The sequence below is a fragment of the Pteropus medius genome, unplaced genomic scaffold, assembly GCF_902729225.1.
Source record: "Pteropus medius unplaced genomic scaffold, Ma_sr-lr_union100, whole genome shotgun sequence".
Classification (NCBI taxonomy): Eukaryota; Metazoa; Chordata; class Mammalia; order Chiroptera; family Pteropodidae; genus Pteropus; species Pteropus medius.
The window spans coordinates 14,606,423-14,633,578 of record NW_024349803.1 but is presented as its reverse complement, the minus strand read 5'-3'; the positions used below and the strand labels follow the sequence as shown (position 1 = coordinate 14,633,578).

Sequence of the window (27,156 nt, the reverse complement as noted above, 5' to 3'; positions counted from 1 at the left end):
TGGCAAAGGAAGCACCACACTGCCCTACCAACTATATTCATGTAGAGTTATATCCCAGGCAGCAGAAAGAATGCCCGGGCAGTTTCTGGAAACACTGAGGGTGATCTCCAAAGAACCACGGATGCTGTCCAAAGAGCCAGAGGCCACTCCCTGCCCTGACCTGCTGCTCCCTCCCCAGACATCCTGGAAGCAACCTGCACCTTAGCTTCCTCAACTTCTCAAGGGGTTTCAAGCTCTGGTCCACCCCACCTAGCGCACCAATGAACAACTACAGTCTTACTGGCTTCTGGGGAGATCCAAGATCTAGCATTAGACCCAAGAAAACAAAACTCTTAACTGCTGATCCGTTGGATCACACTTGGTCATGCGGGCACTGACCGGGAGTAAGCCCTTCCCAGGCGGCCACTCCTTCCCAGCACCACGGCTGGGCCTGGCCCATGGCCTGCTCCTGCTCTGCACAACCTTCAGAGCTCACCACATACCACCTGGGCACGGGTGCAGGAAGACGGAAGGGCTCTGCTCTGACCCCCATGCCCATCTTTGCGGAAGTAGGACCCAGGAAAATATCCTCTACCTTCCTCACAGTTCGCAGGGCTGCAGATGGAGCAGAGGTGCACTTGTTGGCAGAGGATTTAATATCCTCACTTCGCTACATATTGTCCCTCACCCCTCAGTCCCCAGTGCTTTGCCACATTCTCCATCACCCTTTCAGATGCTCTCCATCCAAGGCACAGCTTTCAGTTTGCTTTTCTGGCCCAGGTGCCACTGTGCCATGCTCAACCTGCATCCAGCACTGAAGCATCCCAGTCAGACAGTGCAGGTCATGCCTGTCATGCTGTCTCTGGAACATGAACCACAAACCCAGTCCCCTCGCCTAGAAGAATGAAGAAAGAAAGGAAGAAAAAAAAAAAAAACCAAAACCTTTAGTTAGGGGAGAATAACAAAAGGAAATGCAATATAGTTGCAGATAATGCTTTTCTTTGTTGAAAATATAATTTGAAAAAAGTGACCTGTAGATATTTTCGCTGTTTGATAATTGCCCTCATGCAACCAGTGTAGGTTCACCCTGATTGAGAACATCCTCCCCTGCCTACCACCCAGCTTTCTGGTGCTCTCCTTATCCTCCAAGACTCTTTGTAAGTGTCCTGACCTCTCTATGGCTTTCCTGGACTTCTCAGGCCAGAATTGACGGTCGTTTCTTTTCCAGCCACACCTTTTATACAGGAACTCTAGTACTTATGCAATTGATTACATTGTAATTGCACGCTTATACATTTTGGTTACTCCATCCCCACCCCAATTACTCAACTGTAAGCTCTTTGAGGTCAAGGCCCCTGTATTATTAATTGCCATATCCTGGACCAGCACGAAGAACAATGCCTGGCAAACATAATAGACGTTAAGTGTATTTGGAACAAATGTTTTTGAATGGGAAATTCCCAAATGTTAACTCTCCCACTTCTCCTTGTCTATCTGATTCCCAGGTATTGCTCAAAGACTTCTCCAACAACTACTCCCCAAACTGAAGTTAACCCATTGTCTCACTCCTAGTGATATGATGCTTCCGAAGAAAACTGACCTCTGACAGGCATGGCTATTTCTCATCGCACAGCCTGGTACAGTACTGGTTCAAGGATTCTGGAGTTCAGGACTGAGTTCTATTCTTTCATAATTCCAACCACCAATAACTGGTGGCTTATTATGTGCCAAGAGCTGATCCCTCTGCTGAATCCTGTCTTTCAGAAACTCAAGAATGGCTGCTAAGCCTTCATCCGCCAAGTTCATCCCGCAAGCATGTGAACTGGGGTGAGTCCCTCAAGCCTCTCGACCTCGATCTCATTTATGGGAAACAAGACTGCTCCCGCCTGGATTAGCCTGGCTCAATTGAGTCAAGGTTATGTATTTTCAGTTTCACTTGCTTTAGAAACTGTTCGCTTCCTTAAATGAAAAGCCCAAGCTAAATGTTTGGTGCTACTGAAAACTGCAAACCACGAGGCGCCTGCAGACGGCACACAGAGTACAAGACGGCATTTTCGGGACCCGAACAAGCTTTAGCCGCAAGGAATGCTGGGTGAGCTCAGGTATCCACGAACTGAGCAGATGCCAGTTAGAAGCAGCAGAGTCACTTCTATCAAAGACACTGTCTCTAAACTACGAAATCCCAGCAACTGCAGAAGGGCTGTGGTCTAAAGTGGTTGCGAAAACTCTGGATTAATGAAACACTCGTGCGGGTCCAGAAGGATTGAAGAGAAAATGTGGCCAAACCAAGAACCAAGAAGATGAAAGGTGACAGAGATGGGGACTGGCTAAGCTTTCACCACTTCCTCGGTCGGAAAGGATTAGACGCTGGCATCAGAACCAAAGTGTACATTGTTCTGTATTTGTAAAATGATGTTTCTGTTTATCGTATATGGTTTAGTCCATAGCATGGCTTCAGTCGTTCTCAATTAATTCTCTTGTTTCCATGTGATCAAGTTAAAGAGAACCCCCAGCTAACGTTGAAAGTGAAATCTATTCTGGGACTTCCAGATGACACTTGTTGCTAGACACTGGCCTGAGCAGAGGAGCTGTTTTCTCCTAGTAAGAGGCAATTTTACAAGGTCGGTTAGCTCTGGATGTGAGTTCTCAACAAAGACAGTTGAAAACAGAGAAGCACTATGGAGAGGAAAAGCATTATTATGATGGAGATCATCTTTTGTAAGGCCTTGTTATGTCCTTGGTCTAGTGTGGCTGGTAAAGGAAGGCAAACTAGAGAGGTGGACATGTTCCATCCCAACGTCCGAGGTAGGTGCTTTTTACTTTTTCGACTTTTGATGATGACAAACTATTTGACTACTGGGTCCATTTTAAAAAACATTTTCTATTGATTTTCTCTCTTAATGTAAACATATCATCAATTAGAGTCTAAATTCTCTATGACAGCAGTTTGTTTTCTTTTTGATAGCCTCCTTTATTTCAGTATTTGGCCAAAAGATAAAACCTCTTTTTTAATTTATTTTTTTTCCCCTAAAGCTTTAAAGCTATTTGCAGCATATTTAGCACAGAAGCTCTCTATATTTTCAGGAGTTATTTTTATCTTAATGTCACTAAGACATATCAAGCACTGACATAGTTGGTGAGTATGTACTCAGTTAATTATATGCTGAAAGGTGATGCTGGGAAATGCTCAATGGCCGTAAGATTTGAGTACAAAAATCTAAATACCGGTCTAAAGTGGTTGTAAAAAAAATTGGCATTTTTTTTCCTACCATGTCAATGAGCAAAACTGATGATGACATCTACTAAACCGGTCATTTTTAAAAGAAAATAGTGCCAAAGAATCCATAATTTCTTAAACATCCTCAGTGTTCCAAGGCCAGAAAGTATGGCCCTCTCAGTGGGGTTCCTTGGTCCACAGTTCCACAGCCAATTAACAGGAAAGGCACTGCTGGCCTGTGTGATGTCTTGTCGCTACTAAAATCCCCAGGTATTCAATTATGGCAGACACACTGATGGTTGCCATCACATCCATTCTCCCATTGTCCTGGCTAAAGTGTCCCAGTATCTTCAATGGGCTGAAATCTAGGTGATGGCCCATGATTGGTCTAAGCTAGGGGTTGGCAAACTTTTTTTGTAAATGGCCAGATAGTAAATATTTTTCGGTCTGTGGGCTATACAGTCTGTGCTATAATTACTCAAATCTGCTGTTTTAGTTGAATGCAGCCAGAGACAGTATGTAAATGCTTGGACATGGCTGTGTCCCAATAAAATTTTTTATAAAAACAGGTGACAAGCCAGATTTGGTCTGTGGGCCACAGTTTGCCGACTCCTTCAACAGTTGTAATAATTAACATTTTTCAGTTTTCTGCTTGAACAGATATTTTTATCCCATTCTCTCATAGAATTTTATTTCAACGTCATATATTTTGTTTCGCTTTTTTAAAATTTACCACTCTGTTATTATTTTTGTCACAGAAATCTGTGTAATAAATTGAATTTAATAAATTTTGAGGCATGAAGCTCAAAGTGTCAAAATATTTATCTTGGCTTGAGTTATCAGTTTTGATTATTAAGGCACAATTGATCGAAACAGAAATATATTAAAAGTCTGATAAACAGTAACAAAACACAGATATTTATTGGAAATATATCTTGCAATGAGATGGCTCTTACATTGGTTCCTTTATGCATAAATGAATATTATTTATTACTAAGAGATAGTGTTCAGCACTTTTTTTATTCTTTTTTTTTAAAAAAAAAAAATGCAAGGCCTGAGGAAACGTTCCAATAGATGGGAACAGAAGCAAGTTTTAATAGTAATGTCTTTCAGCTTTGAGCTCCATCTAAGTCATATGCCAAAAATCACATAGCAATCTATGATCCAACATTATTTTTAGTGGCCACTTTTTTACATGCAAATTAGTTCTGTTTTCGTCTTAGTTCATAATTCAAATAAACGCTTTGTTTTACCTTAATTTGTATATTTTACTTATTTTTAGTGAGAGCTTTTTCAAGTGATTTATTTTATTTTATTATTACTTTCAAGTATATAGTACATTGGTTAGACACTTATATAGTTTATGAAACGATCCCCCCATTACTCTGCCACCCCTCTGGCTCTACACATAGCCATTACATGACTGCTGACTACATTCCCTATGCCGTGCTCCCCATCCCCATGACTGTCTCTTGGTTAGTGGTCATTTAGATCCTCCTTTAATTTGGTTGAATGCAGAGAAGCAGACATCACCTGAGCTACACTAGGAGTCACTTTCCAATTGTTAGGGTACCATAAAGTGTTTGCCCTGCTCCTGGTCTTTACACAGACGTTGCTTACATTCTCCAGCCCCTTTCATTCCTGCAGGGTTAGTCTTCTCTTTGTAGTGCACATTTAATTAATGCTGTAGCCGAAGCCCTTTCTGTCTGCTATGCACCAGGGATTTTAAGAAAATTGGAAACTCATGAACTCTTTTTCTTGCAGGTTATGCTTAATTATTGGGTAGGCCTGCCAATTTCGAGACAACGCATTTAGGTGTGGAAGATTAGAAAACACGTAAGAAATCACAATTTTCCCTTCTCAGTCCTATATCAGGATGGTCACCTGCCTCTGCACCATTTGGGTCTAAATGTTCTATCTTTCAGCTCCGATTGCATAATCTCTCCTGTTTCAGTGATGGTTCTTTAGGTTCTGTTTTAAGCAGCAGAAATGAACTCTAGATAACTACTGTGAAAAGGTAATTTAATGGAATTATCTAGTGGCTTAAAGAATTGGGGGAAAATCTAAATATCTAAGACATGAGGTGGCAGGATAAGGGATCAGGAACATCATCCGTGGCTGACGTTTTGTCACCTATGTCAGGATGAATCAGCTCTAACTGTCCTCGATTAACATGTCTCCACTCAGGATTCAAATTCTCAGAGAGAACCAAGTTGGCACTGTTTGGTTCATGGGCCCATCTATTGCCTGGGGTGGTCCATCCTCCAATTTTTCAATCTCCTAAATTTTCTTTTCTCTCTGCTTTGCCCAAGTCCACATTTTCTTTACTATTGCACCCTGAATTTCCCCAAGTGCCACCAACCGATGTGAAAATACACATACAAAGCAACCTTAATAACAATTCCAATGTTACTGGTTCTGTGCCTCCGCCTGGACAAAGCAGGACCTCAGTCTCCACCCCAATGTGTCACCTGGGTCTTTCATGGAGTCCTAGGGAAGTCTCATGAGAAGTCACTGATGGTGCTTCATCTTTGCAGTCTCTGCTAATGTCTAGATGTAGAGAAGCCACTGGGTTAGCAGTTTCTGCTGTCAGGCCCTGCTGTCCTGTGAAAATGCCAATAGATTATGCCTGTCTGTCTGTCTGTCTGCCCATCCATCCACCGCCCGTCTGACCATCCATTCATCCATCCATCCATCCATCCATCCATCCATCCATCCATCCATCCATCCATCTATTTATCTATCTGGAGATATTTTAAGAAATTGGCTCACAGTGTCAGAGGCTGGCAAGTCAAAAATCTTCAAGGGAGGCCAGAGACCCAGGGAAGAGCTGATACTACAGCTTGAGTCCAAAACAGTATGATGGTAGTACTCTCTCTTGCTTGGGGAAATCTGTCTTTTTTCTCTTAAAGCCTTCAACTGATTGGACGGGGATCACCTATATTGTGGAGGATAATCTGCTTTACTCGAAGTCCACTAATTTAAATGTTAATTTTATCTAAAAAATATCTTCACGGCAATGTCTAGACTAGTGTTTGACCAAGTATCTGGATAGCATGGCCCAACTAAGCTGACATATAAAATTAGCCATCACAGCTCCTTATGCAAACAAACTCACATTAATAAAAACCTATGGTTGATAGCCTAAAAGTGTGTCCTAAATGCTCAGGCACTGAGAACACCGAAGAGTTCATCTGGAGCCTATTAAACTTTGTATGTCAAGGTAAAGCTTTCTTCTTCTTTTTCTAAACCTATTAAAAGATGTGTCAAGAGGCCAATGTTTTACTAAAATATCTCAAAGATTTAATTCATGCTCCTAATATGCAGTGTCACACACTGTCATAGTCTGTACCTTTTCTAAATACGCAGGCTTCAGGAATTCAGTCATTCAATGGATACATCGCCTACTTTTACCCTGTGGTTTAGACAGGATAAATGTTAGAGTTGAAAGGCCTCAGGTAAGATGGACTGTAAGGAGCCCAGAGTGCTAAGGGAAAGGGGGTGGTGCCAATGTCTGACGTGGTGACATGGACTGTGAGGCCATCGCACCTTGTCCTCCTTCCCTATGTTCATTCCTGTGTCTCAGTCTGTTCTCACTGCTATGGTTACACAGAAAATGCAAGTGTGCAGTTAACTGCCTGTAGACACACAGAGTTTTCAAGAGGAAAAGAAATCTCCACAGGCTGTCCACTGCTCTACAGACTCAAAACTAGGGTCCAGGTAGGTGGCTGAGTGAGGAAGCCTACCAGGCAGCTGAAGATAAGGAGCCCAGAGGCCCAGGCTGTATTCCCAGGAAGATTCCTGAACTTGGAATTGACAAGGTAACCTTGGCTAGCCACATAGTCAATCTGAGTTTCAGGCTTTCCTGGCTCAAAAATGAAGCTAATCTCTTGTCCCCTGCAGAGTTCTTATAAGGATTAGATGAAATAACTCATCTGAAAAGGCAAATCAATTCCATGTCCTTAGCAGGCACTCCTGATATATTCATTTGTTATTTAATCTATTGACAGTAAAAAATTAGTGAACAGAAAATAGATGCTTAGCTTTCACTGGGGGCAATTTAAATTTTAAAGAAGTCCCATCAATTCAAATTTTAAAGAATCCCATCTGCCTTATGATTCAGGTCACTCTGACAATGAATAGACTGAGTACCTCGGTCCCAGTCTCTATGGAGATCTGTTATAGACAGGCTAGTATCTAGAACAGAAATTGCCCACTAATTGGGGCTTCAAAATACAAGTCCCCTTCAATGGCTCTATTTTCCCTAGGAAACTGGGTGATTTTAACTCTGTGGCATAAAGCAGGGGGGCTGTTTGGGGATAGAGCCACACTGGATGATGTTGGGGGAGGGGATTCTAGAATGAAGAGGCAAGAAAGGAGCAAGTCCTAGATTTCTTTATTTTTGTTTTATTTATACCTGGTTATAAAAGCACACATGCAAAATGTGGAAAACTTGAAAAGTAAATGGAAAATAAAGAGTTAAGAGAAAAATTATCCATAGCCTACCTCTCAAAGAACAATTATTGTTAACAGCATTGTGTATTTCCTTTCAGTTTTTTTCCTATATTTTCTTGATTACATAGTGACTATATATTTTGCATTGCAGTTTTAATCTAACATTTTAATAGAAGAATTTACCCATGTTAATACCATATATACATTATTTTAAAGGTCTCATCATATTCTGTCAAGTTAAATATGCCCTAATTTACTTCCAGTGTTCTATTGTTGGGCATTTAGATTATTTGTTTTTTTTTTTTTTTATATTACGAATAATTCAGTACCTCATTTTTGTACAGCTTTTAAAAAGTACCATATGATTTCACTTATATGCGGAATCTAAGGAACAAAAAGAACAAACTAATCAAAAACAGACACAACTATCGTGGACAATTTGGTGACAGACAGAGGGGAGGGGAGTTGGGGGGCTGAGAGAATGGGGTGAAGGGTTAAAGTAGTACAAATTAGTAGTTGATAGTTGGGCACAGGGAGCATGGCAGAGGGAATGCAGTTAGCATTAATATGATTGCTAAGTGGAGGCCCAGGGGAGGGAGGGAGCAATTGGGAGGATCGTTTTACTATATAGATCGTTGAACTATATAGATGTCTAACGTACTGTACACTTGAAACTAATTTAAATAAATAATTTTTTAAAAATCTGTCGCCTCTTTAGGTCTAGGTTTTCAAAAATGAAATTATGGGGTAAAAGGGTTTGGACATGCTGAAAGCTCCTGACACGTGTTGGTAGAAGGTTATGACCCTTTAGACTTCACCAGCAATGAATGGGAGTGCCTTTTTCAATCTACCCTTGTCAACATTGAACAGAATGATGAAAAAAATCACTAAATGAGGAAAAGATAGCTACTTGAAACACAAACTCTACTCCCTTGCTTTCTAGTGAGGTTTAATATTTTCCCACATATTTGTTAACCTGTGAATGTCCTTATCCCACTGTGATAATGTTTTAATGTTATATCTTTTTTAGGTGTATTGCATGACCATTGGGTATCTCTAAAACATCCCATAGAGTTTATACCAAAAGGGCAGTATTTACGAATTTATGAATTTATTTGTGAACACCAAGAGATAAGGGATAAGATATCCAAGTTTTAAACTCCAAGTGCAAAGAAATCAAGCCTTAAATTGTCTCAGAAAAATCAAAGCAAATGCCACAGGCATAATGAGATGTGTTTTGATTTCAGTTCCAAGCAAATTTTTTATCTCATTTCCTGAAAACAATCTCCCAAATTGGTCTGTGTTAAAAATAATAGCACAAAACGACAAAAATCAGAGAGAACAATTTTTATAACGAAGCAAAAGACTAGGAAGCCAATTTGTCCCCAAAGAAAGTAGGATCATCATTCTTGAATCGATTTGACTGCAAATGATAATGGCTGATATGTATGGGCCGGGTTTGTTCTCAAAGTTTTGTTTCCTGCTGAAGACCTTAAAATGCAACTACTATATGTCTTTATTGATAATGTTTGAATGAATCTGTACTATAAATTGCCAAGAAGATAAATTTATGGATAGTAAAAAAATGACAAAGTAAATGGTTCAGTAGTATCCCATTGGCTATATAACTTCCCAAATAAGTAAGCCATCGTTCATTCTATAATCAATTTATCTGTTAACCCCCCCCAAGTTAAAATTTTTAAACTAACACTGACAACAGAAATACATTTTAATGCAAAACATACGAGCAAAAGAATGAACGAAGAACTAACTATATGATCATAATTATAGCAATGACAATTAAAGGGGAATTTTCATTTAAAATTAAGATGCTTTTATTATAATAAATAACCGAACAGAACACCAAGACATATAGGCTCTTTTTCATTGCGATGAAAAAGAAGAAATGTGCAGCTACAGATAACACCATGTTTACAGTGACTAGACACTATCTGGGTCCCACCTGACGAACCCTACATTTCTGATGGGAGTCACTCTGAACTACACCACAGACAGGCCCAGGTGCTTGATACAGTTATTTGCTTCCAGTGCAATTTGTTAATATTTTTGCATGAATGTCTACTTTCAACTCCTAGCTCCTTAAATTTTTTTTTGTGGGTAAGAATTTTTATTATTATAATTATTCATGGCTCCACAGTATTCCAAAAAACATGCCTACGGTAGCCACTGGATGGACAACTGGGAATTAAACCGACGCAGCAAAAACAAGACTAATTTTCATAGGAAGGGAAAAGTACATTGTGGGCAGACGGGAGTGAAACGTGGGTTTGAAAGTTGCTTCACAAAAATGGGCATCTCTGTAACTTCACAGAGCTGCCATCAACTGTTTTACTGAGATTTCGCACACGTGCGCACGCACACACACATACTATGTGTTTTTCATGGAATCTGACATACACAAGGTTTTAAAAATCCAATTTCTTTGAATATGAACATGCTGAAAGAACATCTTGAAGACTAATTGATACCCAAAGCAAATCACTTCTAAACCAAGAGGTGAATTTTGGATTGTACGAGGGGCAGAGGAGTTGATGGACCAGGTAGATGACAGCAGAATGCCTCACAATGCTGTCCCCTAGTATGACACCTGCTTGGCCAGGGGAAATCTGTATTTAAAGTCTAAACAATCTGTTGTAAACTATTTTTTTTGTTTCAAGAAATTGGGCAGGTTTTAAAAGTTGTTATTTATCTGAAAATTTCTATACTTGATTCAAGTCAAAATATTCCTTAAATGTTTTTGCACAGTGAATTTTGCTGTGTCTCTTATATAATGCTGAGGGGTGATACAGCTTGCTAATAAATATGCAAAATAGAATCTTCTGAGGTATCCTTCAGGCCGTACATCTGAGGTACTTTGACCCAGACACACTTCTCTGTCAAATTGGGCCATAGCAAAATTTCAGGAAGCAAAAACCTACCACAAGTGTCATGATTTTTTTCCTGGTCAGGTTCTAACGATGGACTTGAATAATATGGAAAGACAGGAAATGAATTCAACTTTTCCATACCTTTTGATTTGAGACAATAATAATCCCAAGACTTCTGAGATGCCGTTACGAGACACCATACAAGATTGAAACAACAAGATTCCCACCTTCTCCTCAGCAACTGCTTTCTGCCAATTTTGATTAAAGTTTAGGTGTGCTCTATATAGATACGCTAGACACACTGAGTGTGGAAGACTTCTCAATAACCCTCCTCTTTCTTAAAAAAATTGGAATAGATATATATTCACTTTTTGGATGTCTTTCCAGGTATCCTTTTATGTATGGTCTATTATTTTCTGATGGCCTACTTTGAGACTCAGAGAGTTGTCATGCAATGTTCACACAGAAATGATGCAAGATTAAGTTAAATGGGATTACCTAAGCCTCCTGCCTCCTCATTAAGTGGCTAGAAATGGGAAAGGGAAATTTAAAAAATAGCCTTAGGAGCCATTTGCTGCCCTTTTTACAACTTAGTTTTCAATATCTGGCTACTCCTAGAGACAGTAAGTGATGCGATCCTGAGCTAGTATAGTCGTCACTTAACATTACTGCTGTTTGATGAAAATGACATGTCATTTCATTGTAACTGATAATGACGCACACACACAACTCTGAGTAGATGTGGAGTCCAGAGGCTGAGACTGAATGCTTTATTGCTATTAACTGCTTAGTAAATTTGGAGATTTTTTTCTGATCCACGGGGAAGAGGAATAGGAAAAATTGAAAGAAGATCGTGTAGGTATTAATGTTCCCTTCCGTGCGTGGTGAATATATTGGACAGTAAAGGCTAGCATATCTTAATCACTGCTATTGCAATGATTGTCAACTGCGATTTTCAGTGATTTCCCACCACCTTGAAAATCAAACCCGAATTCTTCACATAACCTGACCAACTCTACATGTCACTGCAAGAGTCATCGCTGGGGAAGAATATCAGTGTGTGTCTCTGTGAAACTCACCGCTAGCCATTTCCTTCACATGGAGATCATCATCTCCCCTTTCACATTTTTAACTATTTTTTAAATCTTTTATCATCTGCCTTTATTTCTTATCCTCTATGAAGGTTTCTCCAAACTCTAGAGCTAGTGACTCCTTGCTCTATGTTCCCACAGCTGATGGGTGAGTTGGTCAGGCATGTGTCAGCACATAGTGGGATCGACACTCATACATCCTGACACCACCCTCCCTAAACAATCTGCCTGATTCACCATCATGTTTCCTGCATCCAGCACAATTCCTAAGAATGTAACGTTACTTATGAAATGAATGAACGAAAAGCTGAGACCAGATGAGACGCGCAGCCCTCCCGTCCTCACCTTGGTAGTCTCTTCACTGCAGTCGGCACTCTGGGCTGATCAATCGCTGCTGGTCCTACTTGTTGCAGGAAGATGGGTGCCACTCACCTGGCTTGCTGGCAGACGCAGCAGACCCAGACCTTCTCGTGCTTCTGGTAGGAGCAGCAGCTCTTGCAGACGTTGAACGCGCAGTCCCCACAGCGGCGCTTGCTGTTGACGAGGAAGGTGAAGGGCGAGCAGCAGCGCATGCAGCAGTGCTCCACGAACTTCTGGTGCTTCGAGAGGATGCTGCACTTGCTGCCTTCTTCGTCCAGCTTCTGCTTCAGCTCGCTGGGAGAGGGTGAGGAGGAGAGAGGATAAAGGGTTAGGGGGCTCTCCTGGGCATCTCCCCACCCCCTCAGCCCTTCCACAGGATGAGCCGCATTGAGGGTCTTTCCGTACGACGATGAAACTCAGAAAAATCAATCGCTCGACATAATATCCAGAGAGGAACTCCCAAAGGTGGATTAATTCTGTGTACTTCCATATGCCATATTTTCTGTGAGAAAGCATGAAAACCTTACTACTTATATTTCAGACACTACGTTGAGATACATCTTATTATAAAACTAAGCACATCTTAGAAAAAGAAAACCTTTAACTTAATTAACACCTTTTTAAAGGAGCAGGAGCTCATGTTATTATGTTAAAACATTAATCCTCACAACAGCCCTGCTGGGAAAATGATCAATGCAGTCCTGGCCTGATTTAACGTTCCTGGAAATGGATGCACCCAGGGATTTTAAAAGCTTTCAAATCAATGTGAGTCAATAGAGATTCTCTGGGTGATGGGCAAATCCTAGGCACTGGCAATTCAGAGTTGAATAAAAGACAACCCCTTTCTTCCAAAGAGTTCATGGTCATACAGGGCACAAGGGCAGCCATATTAATGCAAAACATGACATTGCATGCACTCCTGTCTATACTTGGTGAGAAGAAAATGGGGGACCCTGAGAGGCAAGGGTACACCCCAAGCAGACTGAGTTATCTAGAACCGAGTTACTCTGACACAAATTTGTGTGGTTTTTGCTGCTAGAAAAATGGATGCCCACAGATAGTAACAGAAAAATAATTTATTTCTTCTGTACCAAGTTTGTGATTGAGCATCTCATCCTAGATAAATCTACGATGTATGTGACAAATATTTTCTCCTATTTTGCACTTGTCTTTTCAACTTTGCTTATGATGTCTTTCATCACTTGGAGTTGTTTAATTTTTCTGTAGTTAAATCTGTCGGTCTTTTCTCTTATGACTTCTGAGTTTTCTGTCTTGCATAAGAAGGCCTATTCTACCCTCATGAGTTTTATACATATTCAAATAGCCCTTGTAGTGCTGTTGAATGGTGGCCCCCCAGAAAGATATGTCCATGCCCTAATCCATCATAATCTGAAGGGTTACCTTATTTAGAAAAAGGGTCTTTGGAGATATAATTAAAGGATCCTGAGATGAGATCATCCTGGATTACCCCGGTGGGCCCCAAATCCAATGACAAGTGTCCTTACAAGAGACATGGCAGAGAAGACAATCTGAAGATGGAGCTAAAGTCCTCAGCCATCTCTGCCTTTGGGATTCCTCCCGTGGCCCTGTCACTGGCCATCTTGCTGTCCCATCTCTACCCATCCAGGCTCCCTCCGGACTCCTCTCTTTCTTTCCAGGATCCTTCATGGCTGGCCTGACCAAAGGAAAATTCTCAAAACCAATGACCTAAATGGTAAACAATGGCTACATACATAGGAGTCACCCTTGCCTGACACATTAGGCACGGGGGTAAATTAATCAGGACATAGATAAGCAAAGATGAAAAATGTTACAATTACTTGCATTCTACTACTCTGAGCTATTTATGTATCTATCCACCTTCTCCCTTCCTTCCCTCCTTCTGCTGCCCTCAAATTATAAAACAGGATATTATGTGTATTGTTTTAATTCTGAAGCTTAGAAAATTTTTGTTTAGAGTTTCAAGTGCATTGGCATAAAGTGGTTCACAGATTCCTCTTATGACTTTTAGACTTTTGCTGTATTTGTAATCATGTCCCCCTTTCTTTCTGAATAGTGCTTATTTGGGCCTAAGCTTTTTATCTTGATTTTTATACAGGTATCTCATTTTTAGCTGCTTGTCCTCCAAAGCCTCAAGGCCCACATCCTGGCCCCATGCAGAAATGAAAACTGCAGCCACCAGCCAGCAGAGCCTACGGCCTGCTGTTTTCTCCCATTTGACTAGGCTGACCATTCTGGTTTCAAATTCCTTCTTCACTTCTAGGAATACCCCTTTCTTAATTTTCCCCATAGCTTAGAAGAAAATTGAGATATACTCCACATACCATAAAACTTACCCTTGTATTAAATTGCACGATTCGGTAGTTTTTTGTATACTCATAAAGTTGTGTGAGCACCACCACTATCTGATTCTAGAACATTTTCATCAACCCAGAAAGAAACCCCATATTTATTCAGTTACTCCTCACTGCCTGCCTTCCTCAGTCTCTGCCAACCACCAAGCTACCTTTTGTTTCCATGAATTTGCCTATTCTGGACATTTACTATAAATGGAATCACACCATATTGGGCCTTTTGTGTCCGGCATCCTTCTTTGCACGTGTTCAAGATTTATCCATGCTGTAGCATCTATCGGCACTTCATTCCTTTGTATTGCCAAATAATATTCCATTTTTAGCTATACCATATTTTATTTATCCATTCATCAACTGTTGGACATCTGGGTTGTTTCTGCTTTTTGGCTATTAAGAATAATACTTCTAATAACATTCATGTTCAAGTTTTTGTGTGAACATGTCTTTTCAATTCTGGAAGTGGAATTATTGGGTCATACGGTAGTGCTATATTGAAACTTTTAAGAAACAGCCAGACTGTGTCCCCAATGGCTGCACCATTTTATATGAAGATTCCAAATTCTCCACTTCTTCACCATCACTTGTTATTGTCTGCCTTTTCTATTACAGCTGTTCTAGAGGCTGTGAGGTGGTATCTGACTGTGGTTTTAATTTGTGTTTCCCTAACAATGAATAATGTTGAGTATCTCTTCATGTAATTATCAGCCACTTGTACAGCTTCTTTGGAGAGAAGTCTACTCAAATCTCTTGTTGATTTTTAAATTAGGTTATTTGTCTTTTTGTTGTTGTGTTATAAGAGTTCTTTGTGTATTCTGGATGCAAATCCCTTATCAGTTTTATGACTTGCAAATATTTCTCTTTCTTATGTTAAACCTTAAATTTTATTGGTATTTTTAATGTGCTTTTTAGTACAAAGAAGTGTCACACGAGTTCACCTCATCCTGCTATTAGAATTGAAAGCCTACTTATGGTTTTATAACCTCATTTTCCACTTAACGATGACATATCATAAACATGACAACTCAAAAAGTGTTTACAGCTTTAGCTTCCAGGTACCCTGAGCTGGCTTACGCATCTGCCAATATATGAGCAGGGCTTACTGCTCTGCATGGCGGTCCCCAAAACTGATTTGTTGCTTGAGCATTAGGTAATAAAGGGAGGCTGAATCCAGCATTAAAAGGGGAGGCCACATCAGGCCTGCTAATAATTCCATAGGGTAAAATGTTATATTTGTGAATCTGGGTGAACAAAATGTTTACAGGGAAACAGGACAGGGGTTTTTTTGTTTTGTTTTGTTTTCCTCTCGTAAGGCATGAAGATGTTCTTTTCCAGTCCTTCGGATTTAGAGCAGGAGAAGAGCTAAGTTATCAATGGCTCTGACATATGTAAACAATATAAGAACAGCCTTAGAAATTGACAAGCTTCTATTGATATTTCAGAGACACTAAATTAAATGGGATAAAACATCCAGTAAAGAAAGTCTTTGGGGATCAAAAAGGCTCTGTGAACTCAATACACAGGATCACTCGAGCTTTATGAGTTTTGTTTCCTGATACACAGAGCTTCAAATGCCAACGGCATTTTAAAACTCACCAGGTGTCTAATAATAAAACTGTACCAATCCTCCAGAGTTTGTCCAAGCAAATGGGGTGTTTTGAACGACAGGCTCTGTGGAGGAGTAGAATGCCCTCCTTCTGAACTATCTCTGATTTATCAGCTTCTATTTCCCTGCAGTTCCTCATGGAAGAAGTCACTGGATAGAATTATATAGGATAACGTACAGTGACTGATTCCAGAATCAACTAAGAATCATGCAAAACCACGTACCTGCTTCAAAATGTCCTAGGAAGGTTCAGGCCCCCAAATGGCCCTCCAAGTTAGAAAAAAGTGATGGGTTTAAAGGCAAAGGCTAGGGTATATAGCTGGGCTCAGTCACTTAGCAAAGAGCCTCTGCTTTCTGAGTTGCAATGAAAATTCCTACTTCACAGAGGTGCTAGAGACTGTAAATGAGCAAAACAACAGTAAGCAAATACTAGGTGTTCCTTTGGATTAGCAAAAAACATAGTGGTCTCCATACCTATAACATTTGATCACACTTGTTTATATGTTGAGAAAGTTTTTGTGATAGTATTTGGGCAAGAGTGCCCGAGACTTACTTGTGAGTTGAACACTGGATCATAGTAGGTATGAAGTAGCATCTCACTGTGGTTTTGGTTTGCATTTCTCTAATGATTGATAATGTGGACATTTGATCGGTTGGTCTTTAGCATGTCATCTAACATCTGATCTAGCCTCCTCTTGATATATCACTCTGAAACAGGTATCTGAAAAGCCTATCAGCGTTTCATGGTTTCCTGGTCCACCGCCATGTCGACTCTGCTAGGTCAGTAGTGGGTGAAGCACCATGTGTCGAAAGGATGCACACAGGCTCACTGGGGACGGTGTGTCATGATAAGTTAGCGGTATCTGCCATGAGCATAGCAGGGATAAGTAATGGCATATATGTCACTTGTTTTCTATCAAAGAGACAGTGATTCCGATCCATAGCTATAAGCCACCACTTCATGGTCACAGGCACTATTGCTTCAATTGCCAATTACTCACTCAATTCACATTTGTTGAACATCTACTATTCCAGGCATGGGGATTTAAAAAAAACACATTCTCCTTTCTCTTTGTAAAACATGTATTAAAGTGGGGATTCAAATGATGACACTTCAAGTAAAACATAAAATGATCCTAAGTTGTAAGGCATTCTATTAGAGGGTAAGTTCGGAACTTAGATCAAGAATAACATGGTGACCTAGCTTAGATTGGGTGGTGAGAGAACTCTTCTCTGGGGAGGTGACATTTAAGTTAAGACATAAAGTGAGAAGGGGCTAGCCCAGTTAAAAAAAAAAAATAGCATAACAGCAGAGGAAAAAAGTTTAATGTTGAGGGGAGGGGAGCGAAGCACAAGATGCAGGTTCTGGAAAAGAGTTTGAAAATTTTTCTAAATACAAGGAGACTTTGTTGAGGAGTGTGAGCAGAAAAAGAGCAGGATCCAGTTTCCATTGTCATGTCACAGTAACACCGATGTCCAGAGGAGGAGAGCACCATGGGAATCTAGGTAAAGAGGAGCGAGGTCTGGACTAGGGTGGGAGCTGAGGATTTGGGAGGAGGTGGACTGATGCCGGTGCACCTGCTGAAGGGTTTGATATGAGGGCCGATGGAAAGAACGCACTAAGAACCACTCTCAGGTTTCTGGCTTGTGTGGAGAGTGAAGCTGTTTGTGGAAGACGAGGGTGGGTAGGAGCATGTTTCAGGGAAACCTGTGAGATGTTTGAAGAGATTTACCAAGTGGACAGCTGGATGTGTGTTTGAGCAGCTGGACCAGCTATGTTAGTTGGGGAGTCATTTTCATAAACATCTTTGAAGATATGGGTATAGATAAGCTACCCTAAGGGAGAGAGAGAGTACAGCAAGGGGAGAGCGAGAAGGCCTAGAAACAAGCCAGGAAACCCCCAAACATTTAAACTCAGACAGAAAGATTGGAGAGATGAAGACAGACGAAGAGACTGAGAAACACCAAGGAAGATGTTTCAAGGACAGAGTGGCTGACCGTGTCTGCCACGAGGGCAGAGAAGTGTCCGCTGGGTTTGGCAACGGGAAGGTCATGGGTGACATTGACAAAAGGAACTTCACTGGGAATGTGGGGGAGGAGCCAGTGTGTGGACGTGCAGAGTGACCAGGAGGTGAGGGAGTGGATCAATCATGGAATGCTTCTGCCAGCAACATTATAAATGCTTTTAAGCACAAAGCTCCAAAGAGTGAACCCAATTTACGGGGCAATTAGAGTCATGATAATTTAAAAGTATGATTTGCGTTTAATATGTCATGGGTAACACTGCTCTTTCACTGTGTAATTTCAGGCAGAATCATTTTGCTGCCCCCTGACGGTGTTATCAAAATTCATTCAAGGCTCATAGAGGTCAAGGCACCATAGTAAAGAGAATAAACATTTAAACATTCCCTCTCGATGGCAGAGTTAACAGATACACACCAAAAGCAGTGTGGTTACCAGCTCTAAAACGGAGGAGACCACTTTAAACCAGAACTCTTGATGGTCCTTTTAGCCCTGCAGTCCTGAGCATTCAGTTTGTCCTGCACATTTCACATGAGCATTGTCCGAAGTTGTCGCGGGACCCTCATCAACCCAAATTTCTGCAGGCAGCTTAGTAAACAACGGATAATGGAGAGAGGGTGAGGAGCACTGGCTGTGTCCCTGACGGCTGTAAGTTACTCTGCTCTTCTAAGCCTCAGTTTCTCTTTTTTTTTTTTGACAAAGAAGGCTATCAGCAGCATCCTGAAATGTCTATTGTGGAGTAGATGAGAAAATGTACCTGAATTGACTAGCAGGTGCCTTAAAATTAAAAGTGATTCCACGGACATCTGGTATTATGTCAGTTCAAACCAGCCGAGCTTCTGCTCCACAGCAGGTGCTCAGAAAAGGCTCCCACCTCCCCACTGGATCTTCTGGAATATTTGGGCAAAGCCATTTGTCATGATTCACGTAGCCAATATCAGGTCTGTCAACAAGGTGATTTGATCGAAAGAACAGTCTGGACAAAAATTAATATCCCCAAGTGCTTTCTAAAGGAATTAGTGATTTCTTTTTGTTCCCAGGGGGTGAAGGCTGAAATGGCTAGAATCTTTTCTCTATGCAACATTTTTGCTAGTTACCATCTCTCTCTAAAAAAAAAATAATGAGACTGAAAAAAATTCGAGGTCACCGAAGAGAACCATAGTTTATATTTAACATGTTCAACCTATAGTCTGTGAAGGAAAATACAATTATAATTCAAAGAAAAGGGTTGCGAGATGAGTGCACATTTACATAAATCACCTCGGTGGAACCCACTGAAATAAGTAAGAAGAATGGGAATAGACAATAAGCCCCGTGAGTAATAAAATGAAGAAATTCCCACACACAACCTGCCTCTGCCAAAACAGACAATGGAAGCTATTTTGTGCCATCTGGACATCTGGAGGAAAGAGCGAAATCAGACACACAGGCATCCTGACCTTGAGCAGATAGAGAGTTCCCTATAAACAAACAGGGGCACCCCAGGGGCATTACAATTCTTTCCTGGAAACAAAGAGGACCTAGGGAAGGGCCAGGTCACAAGAGAACGTGAGACCTTCACACTGCAGGCTCATATCAATATCGCAGTATATCAGAGCTTCGTGACAAACGCAGACTTCCACCAGGAGCATGCAAAATAAGAGGGACACACCTCCAAATTGGTGGGCTCATCAGATCAGGTGGGAACGTGTCTGGAGTAGACATACCCCGCTGAAGCTGCTACTGTCCCAGATTACTCATTCTTCCAGAACCATCCCCTCACCTCCAAACGGCCCCGGCTATCTCTGCTTTCTTCACCTCGTGATAGCTCGGGACTGTGGTTTCACAAAGCAGTTTGACGATCACTCCCTTCGAAACTTTTCTTTGCAATACTGGGACATAGGGAGGTCCCATCTCCTCACATCAGCCACAATGCACACAACAGAACAAGCCCCTCAATAACAGCTATGAACGACTCACTTGAGCAGTAGCCCAAGAGGAATGAAGGTGTGAGGGCCAGGAATAAAGGAAGCTGCTAGAAAATGTTCTAGATACAGGTGGAGGAAGCTTCCTTTTCTGTAAAGTCAGAATTCTGTACATATCTTTGGCAAAAATGAGCATTTTATTTTCTCCTCCACCACCCGCTCCCTACACGTGCCCAATTCTTCCTTGTGTTTACTCGTAAATCACATTATGCTTAGAGAAAGGAAAACTGTCCCCTAATGCTTTATTAATCATCAAAATAAAAATGTAGACAATGGCACAAAAACAATGGACCACTGATGAACTTATGACAGACACCTTGTTATGTCCCGGATAAAGCAGCACATGCTACACACCATCATTTTTATAAAGGAGAAATAACAGCACGCGATATCTAAAACAACTGCCTTAGTCCCCTCCCCCAGATACCTATTGTTAGAACTAAGCCTCTTTCTGTTTTCCCATAGTCTCCTCTGTGTAGCACAAGGGGCTGGAAGCCTGGACACTACATTTCCCAGACCCCGTTGCCTGCTGGTGTTGGTTAGGCTCTGCAGGTAGGAGGCATCTGTCTGAGACTGGGAAGTGGGAGGGAGCCGCCATTTCTCTGCTTTATGCTCCAGTAAAGGCAAGCGACTGTGGGTGAACGTTGCCGGTGGGATTCCTTCCTCGCAGTGAGGAGTTTGGGTAACAATGGGACAGTAGCAGTGCCTCCATCAAGTGTGGGCTTCCAGACCTAAAGAAAGCAGCAGCTCCCAGGTAACATCATGTGCTTCCTGCTGCTTTCCCAGCTCTTCCGATAAATTTGTAACCAATTCCCCCAATTCAAACCCTCTGTATGAAATATTTAGAGGGTTTCTATCTTGATGGAACCCCAACTGACATCTTCAGAGAGTGGAAGTCACATACTGTCATATCCGAAGATATAAAATCCTTCCTCCACATGACCTTGACATCTGCACTCTTGACCACTCTGTTCTCTCAAAATTAGTGACCCTCAGAACTACCTGGTTTTCTCTCCAGATTAATCCATGTTTCATTACGTCTCTCCCCGAGTTTACTCCTTAATCCTCTTCTTTCCTAGTTCTACATCCCCCATTGAGAAATTTAAGCCCTATGTGTGTCATATATTACCATACACATGCCAGTGGTTCTCACTTCTTCAGTCTCGCTTGCTCTCCTAAGTCTCAGAGTAAGGTTTGGGACTGCCCAAATCTCTTCCGGGTCACTATCTTACGTGAGAGTGAACTCAAAATGTCTAAAATTATAGTTGTTATTTCCGCCTCAGGTCTTTCCCCCAAAGAGCCTAACTTCTATCCTGAGGCCTCTGTGGAATCCTAGGAGTCACCCTCAACTCTCTTCTAATGTCTGCTTTTAATCTTGCACCAAATCCTACCCATTTTGCCACTGAAATACCGCTTAAACGCATCTCCTCCGCTCTTGCTGTCACCGTCGTAGCTCAGACCCTCATATCACTGGCCTGCAGTGCTGCAAAAGACTCTTTACTTCAAGTCGCCTGCAACAATAAATGCAGAGGGATTCCGCCTCACTCCGACTGCCTCCACCACTACTGAGAAGGGTTCAATGAGGACTTCTGAACTGTATGATGCTCCCTGAAGCCGTAAAACACTTTCTTGTTTCTGTGCTTGCTTGTGATCTTTCTTCTTCCACATGCTGTGTCCTTCTGCTTTTCTTTACTGGAAAATTTCTCCTCTTTTTCCTTCAAGACCCATTTCAAATGTCACCTTCTCTACCAAATTTCCAGTTCTGCCAGGCACAGTTAGTACTCTGAACCTAACTCTATTATGGCACTTACCCTACAGAATTTTAAACATCTGTTTATGTGCCTTCTATAGGACAATAAACTCCTTAGAGAGGAGAATAATGATGGCCTCCTTTCTCTCTAGTACGAAAGGACTGACCTGGATTATGTGGTTGGGTGTGTATTCTTCTTCTCAAACAAGTTTAGCCAATGAGTAAGGGATTACAACAAAACATTAGCACTGGCCAGACGAAAAGAAAACTTCTAACGAGTAATTGCTTAGGCGTCTAACACTACGAAAAACACACCGGCGAAATAACCAAACATTTGGCCAACTCTCATTTTGTATCTGTAAACTCTGATCATGCACAAAGCAAGACTTTCTGCCTTCTGCTGTTTATAATTTACCTGAAATAAAGTCCCATAGGAAAGTTAAAATAAGATTTCAAATATATATAATGAGAACATCTGGAAAGTAGGATTCTTCTTTTTTATTTCTGAATAAGAGATAAATATAATATTTCTGAATTTTAAGTGTTCTTAGTCATTATTTAAATATTGATACATGCAAATAAAAGACTCAAGCCTGTGGCTGGGCGCAGACACTTCTAAAGCCAGCTGAAACCTGCAGCACTTGGCATCCACAGTAACAGTCATTTTTGCCCAGAGACTTTTCTTCCTGTTGTTGGGCTTATTGATATAGATCAGACCTTGAGCGAAAAAACTTTCTCCCAGGAGCAGCAGAACTGTCATTGCTCTCTAGGTTGTAAACAAAGCAGAAATGTTCCAGACTTCATCCTCTCATTTACTTAAGGATGAACACAGGCTCAAAATCTACAGTTCAGGTCATCACGTATATTTTGACATTTCATGCATCATGCATGGAATGTAAACTCCTATTTTAATTCCATTAATATTTGATTTCTCCATCTAGAAGGGGTCACTGTATAGGTAAATGTCAGCTTGGAGAGATGCCAGATTTCGCCGGTGACGCACTATGGCCGTTAAGGCAGTTTCCCCTGGGATGTTTGCCCACAGCTGAATCCTCCTGACCTGGAACTCCCCTTCTTACTATGAAGTGAACTGCCCTCTCCAATTTTGGATACAGAAAGAAAGCTATTGGAAAACCTACAGACACATTTTTAAAAGCATCTAAAAATATTATATATTTTTGACATCTCCCTTATCAGCGCAAAAGAGAAGTAAAGACTCCTTTTCTTTACTCATGCTTTCATAAAAAGGAATGGCAATCACCTTTACGGAATGCCTACTCTGCGTGAAGCAGAAGAGATCCATACGAAACCCTCTGAGGCAGAGAAGGTGGGGGGGTCCCACATGTTCCTCATCATGGTCTCTGGAGAACATTCACATGCACCTATATTCTCTCTTTGGATAATGAGCAGTAGACATGGCTGTGGACATGGCTGGAATCCCTTGATGGCACAGCATTTAGAATTGCAGCTTGTTCAGGTGAGCTCTTGGTAACAACGTCTGGCTACAACAGGTGTTAGTATACCTGCAACCAGTTTCAGAACACAATGTACCAATATTGAAATTACAAATGAGAAAAACCAGGACAGAGACTATTTACTTAACATATAAAGTATGTTATTTGATATACTCACAGCTTTCCCAGGATGCATCTATACTTGCAAATGATATTCTAAATCCAGAATGTCTGAGCTCGAAGAAAATCTTTTAATTTCCTAGTACAGCCCTCCTCACTCCACAGACAAGTAAACAGGAGCAAATTAACATACACAAGAACACATAGCTGGTTACTTGTCTGCTTGTGTCTTTAATGTCCATCTTCACTTGAAATTTAAGCATCATCTAGTAGGACTTATCATACAACAGCTGGCCTTGGACCAAAGGCAACACTGATTCACAAAACTCACGGTATAAGTAATGAAGTATATGTTCTGTTTCTGGAAATAAAGTCAATTGAATAATTTAAACAGCTACAACTAATTGTGGGATCTGCATGCGTCTAAAAGTTAATAATAGGTAAGAATAAATAAATAAAACTAAACTGATTCAAACACAGAAGCAACTTAAAAACAATCTTAAAATATGCCAGTTCAAAACATATATCTGTAATCTATCAGATACTAATTGTTGTGTTCACTAACTCCATTTGAATGTTCAAAAAGTTTTTCTTGCCAGAATAGAGTACCTTGAATTAACCTGAATCACTTATAGCACTTCTGCTAACTCACACTAAAAATACACTTTACATGTGTTCTCTAACCAAAAAGAAATTATTTAATTGGTATATTTATTCTGGGAACATTCATTCATTCATTTATTCCTTCAGCCAACACTTTTAAGTTCCTATTATGTGCCTGGCTCTCTGCCAGCTGTTGGGACATCATAAAGCAAATTATAGCTCACAGCCTAAGGGAGGAGGAAAACATAAAGACATAGCTACAGGACAATATTCCAGATGCAACAACAGACAAGAGTGGGAAATGCCAGGCAGCAGACCAGGAGAAGTGGAGCATGGTGCTTGACATAGGTCTGGAAGGATGCATAGCAGTTTAGAGCAGGAGAATGGAGAAAGATTTTTTTCAGCTTTACTGAGTTCCAATGGACAAAATTGTTACGTATTTGTAGTGTACAACATGATGATTTGTATAAATACGTTATGAAAACATTACCAACCACAGTTAGTTAAGACATCTACCACCTCACATATTTATATTTTATTATTATTTTTTAATTTTTAAAAACACTTAAGTGCTACTCTCAGCACGTTTCCATGATATGATACAGTGTTACCAATTATAGTCATCATGTGATACGCTAGATCCTCAGAACTTATTCATCTTATAACTGAAAGTTTGACCCTACCTCACCCACTCCCAAGTCCCTGGCAACCATCATTCTACTCTCTGTTTCTCTGAATTCAACTTTTTAAAATATTTCACGTATAAGTGACACCATGCAGTATTTAGAGGAAGCTACTGCAGTGGGGAAGGCGGCTTGTGTCAAAGAGCACCCACATCACTGAACACGCTGTGGTTGAGAACGGATGAGTTGTTGGTTCAGTGGCTGGAGTCAGAAACAGAGGGGACAAACCAGGGGAGGAGGTTCATGTTGGGTCCCAAAGGGTCTTGGAGGCCATCTAAAGAATGAGCGTTTGTCAATGTAAACGACTAGAAGACAATGATGGTCAAGGGAACTCCTGGCACAGAGGGCAGACCGGAAGGTGCCAGCTGGATGAGAGGAAAGAACTTGAAGACTTATCGTCACAGTGACTACTACTGAGGCTGAGACTGCAAATGAAGACCAAGGGAATGGAAATTTAGAGGAAGAAACCAATTCGAGAGATTTTTAAGAAGCAGGCGTAATAGAATGTTGGGATTTTTAGTGGTGAGATGCCAAAGGTGGCAACGGAGTCTCGGCCCTGGGCCTCTAAGTAGGTGATGCGTACCGCTATTTGGGATCATTTCCTTCCAGTCTTTTTTTCCAGTCCACTATTTTTTTGATTCCACCTGATTGATTTGATTGTCCATGACATTAAAGGCATTGCACATGGAAGTGCTCTCTTCCAGAATGCCTACATTGGTATAATTATCGGGCCTGCAGGAGGGGTGAAAACTGTGAGAGGAGAACACAGGACCAGTCCTGCCCAGGCCTGGATCAGGGAGTGGCAGCTGGAGCAGAAAGGTTGACATGGGTGTAGATGACATTGTGACAAAAATATTCTGAGAGAACTTGGGGCCTAGAATGTCAGAAGACAGGAAATGGGGGATCCAAAGACCACTGATGTCTTCAGTTTTCATGATTCACCAACAAAAGGCTAGTACTGTGGACACTGAGAATAAAGCCCGAAGGAAGACAAAGTGAGCATCTGGTGGGTTTAGGTCTGACTCACTGAACTCCAAGCGGTGAACGGAACATAGAGTGAACACCTTTTGATGAGAAAACAGGCTGAACTCTGGAGAGAGATGCAGGCACTAGGTTTTTATCAGAGCCTCATCCTTACAAAAGTGGGAGCTGAAGCCCTGTGAGTCAACTTCAGGAGATGAAAGAACAAAGAGGAAGTGCTAAGGGCTGAATACTGGGGAACATCAGCAGATACCGAGCAAAAGAAGGATACATAAGCATCGATGAAACTAAGAAATCTGTCAGTGTTGAGAAAGAGACTAAAATAATGCAGTAATATAGTAATTCATATTTGCCTTGATGGGCTGGACCTGATATATTTCACATGGGAAAGAGAAAGCTTCTAATTTAAAGTCCCCAATTTCCTTAGGACTCATTCATATGAAAAATTCATTTCTGCTTGTTTCTACTTAATGTTGTTACAGGCCAATGAAAATGCCTAGTAACACCCAGCTAGCTACAAGTGAATGGTCATGAATTAGCAAAAATCAAATGAACAAAAAAGCTTCACCATGGTGATTACTCATTAGGCTAAACAGCAATAAAATGGAGACTTCGCATTAAATATCTAAATTTTAATCGACAAAATTGAAAACCAAATTGACTTCTCTTCCAGAAACTCACAAATATTGGCCCTGTCAGGCATCCTACATATCACTGAAACTCTCAGTGTAAATAATTTCTTTCTTCAATTGCTTGCATTCAGAAAAAAAGTCATTTGTCTTAGATTCTTTGCTGTTTTCCAGGAAATCTACTTGATTGAGAGGATTTGGAAATTACGCAAAGTTCCTGCAGGTACCTTTGTTAGCAAACCTTCTACTGGAGGTTAAGTATTCAAACAAAAGGGAGAGAGACGTAGGATGTTCAAAAGAGTACAGAATCAGTGGTCAGTAGGGCTGGGTCTGAGAATGGATGCGTCTACTAACAGGCTGCCTCGCCCTGGGAAAGGCACTGATCTTAAAGAGAATTCAATTTACTCATGTATTCAATCAAGGGATTGACTCTGAGAAGGGTTATAAATAGGCTTAATTCATATCTACATTTCAATTTAAATCTATATCTCTATTTACCTATGTAGCTATCTATACACTCATGGATTTGTAGTGGTCATCTGGAAAACTGTATTAAGAGGGATTCTGAGGGCACATCTAGACACACTAAGAAAGCACGTCCTGTTTGATTAATGATGTCTGCGCTGCTCCTGTCTAAGGGAGTGGGATCTTGCATTTGGCTTTGCTTATTATATGATCTCTAAGTTCCCTTTCAGATTTAAAGTTTTATAGTCCATGAATATATGTCCAACATCAAGTTGCTCTGGATAGTAAGTTCCAAAAGAAAGAAATCAGAAATGACAGAAATCCAAGATACAGCAGTTCAACCTCTGCAGTTATGTCAATGAAGGGAACTGCATTTGGAACCCAAGAAACCATTATGACATCAGTTTCATATGTATCTTCTCAGAATCTCAATTTTACCATCTGGAGAAGAAGGCAGTATCTGCCCATCAACCTGGGTCAGATCTGTACAAGAAACCTTCCTGGGCTATGAAATACAGTATACTCTGTCATTTGACTA

At 40.9% G+C, this 27,156-nt stretch overlaps 1 protein-coding gene across 3 annotated transcripts in view; it reads right to left on the bottom strand.

The window, feature by feature from the left end:
• Window positions 1–27,156, bottom strand: part of MYRIP (myosin VIIA and Rab interacting protein) — a 237,842-nt gene that overhangs the window by 116,827 nt on the left and 93,859 nt on the right. For all 3 annotated transcript variants that reach the window (XM_039837381.1, XM_039837382.1, XM_039837383.1), the window contains one exon: window positions 12,063–12,284. In XM_039837381.1, coding sequence (XP_039693315.1) covers window positions 12,063–12,284 — 222 coding nt within the window. The remainder of the gene's footprint in view (window positions 1–12,062; window positions 12,285–27,156) is intronic.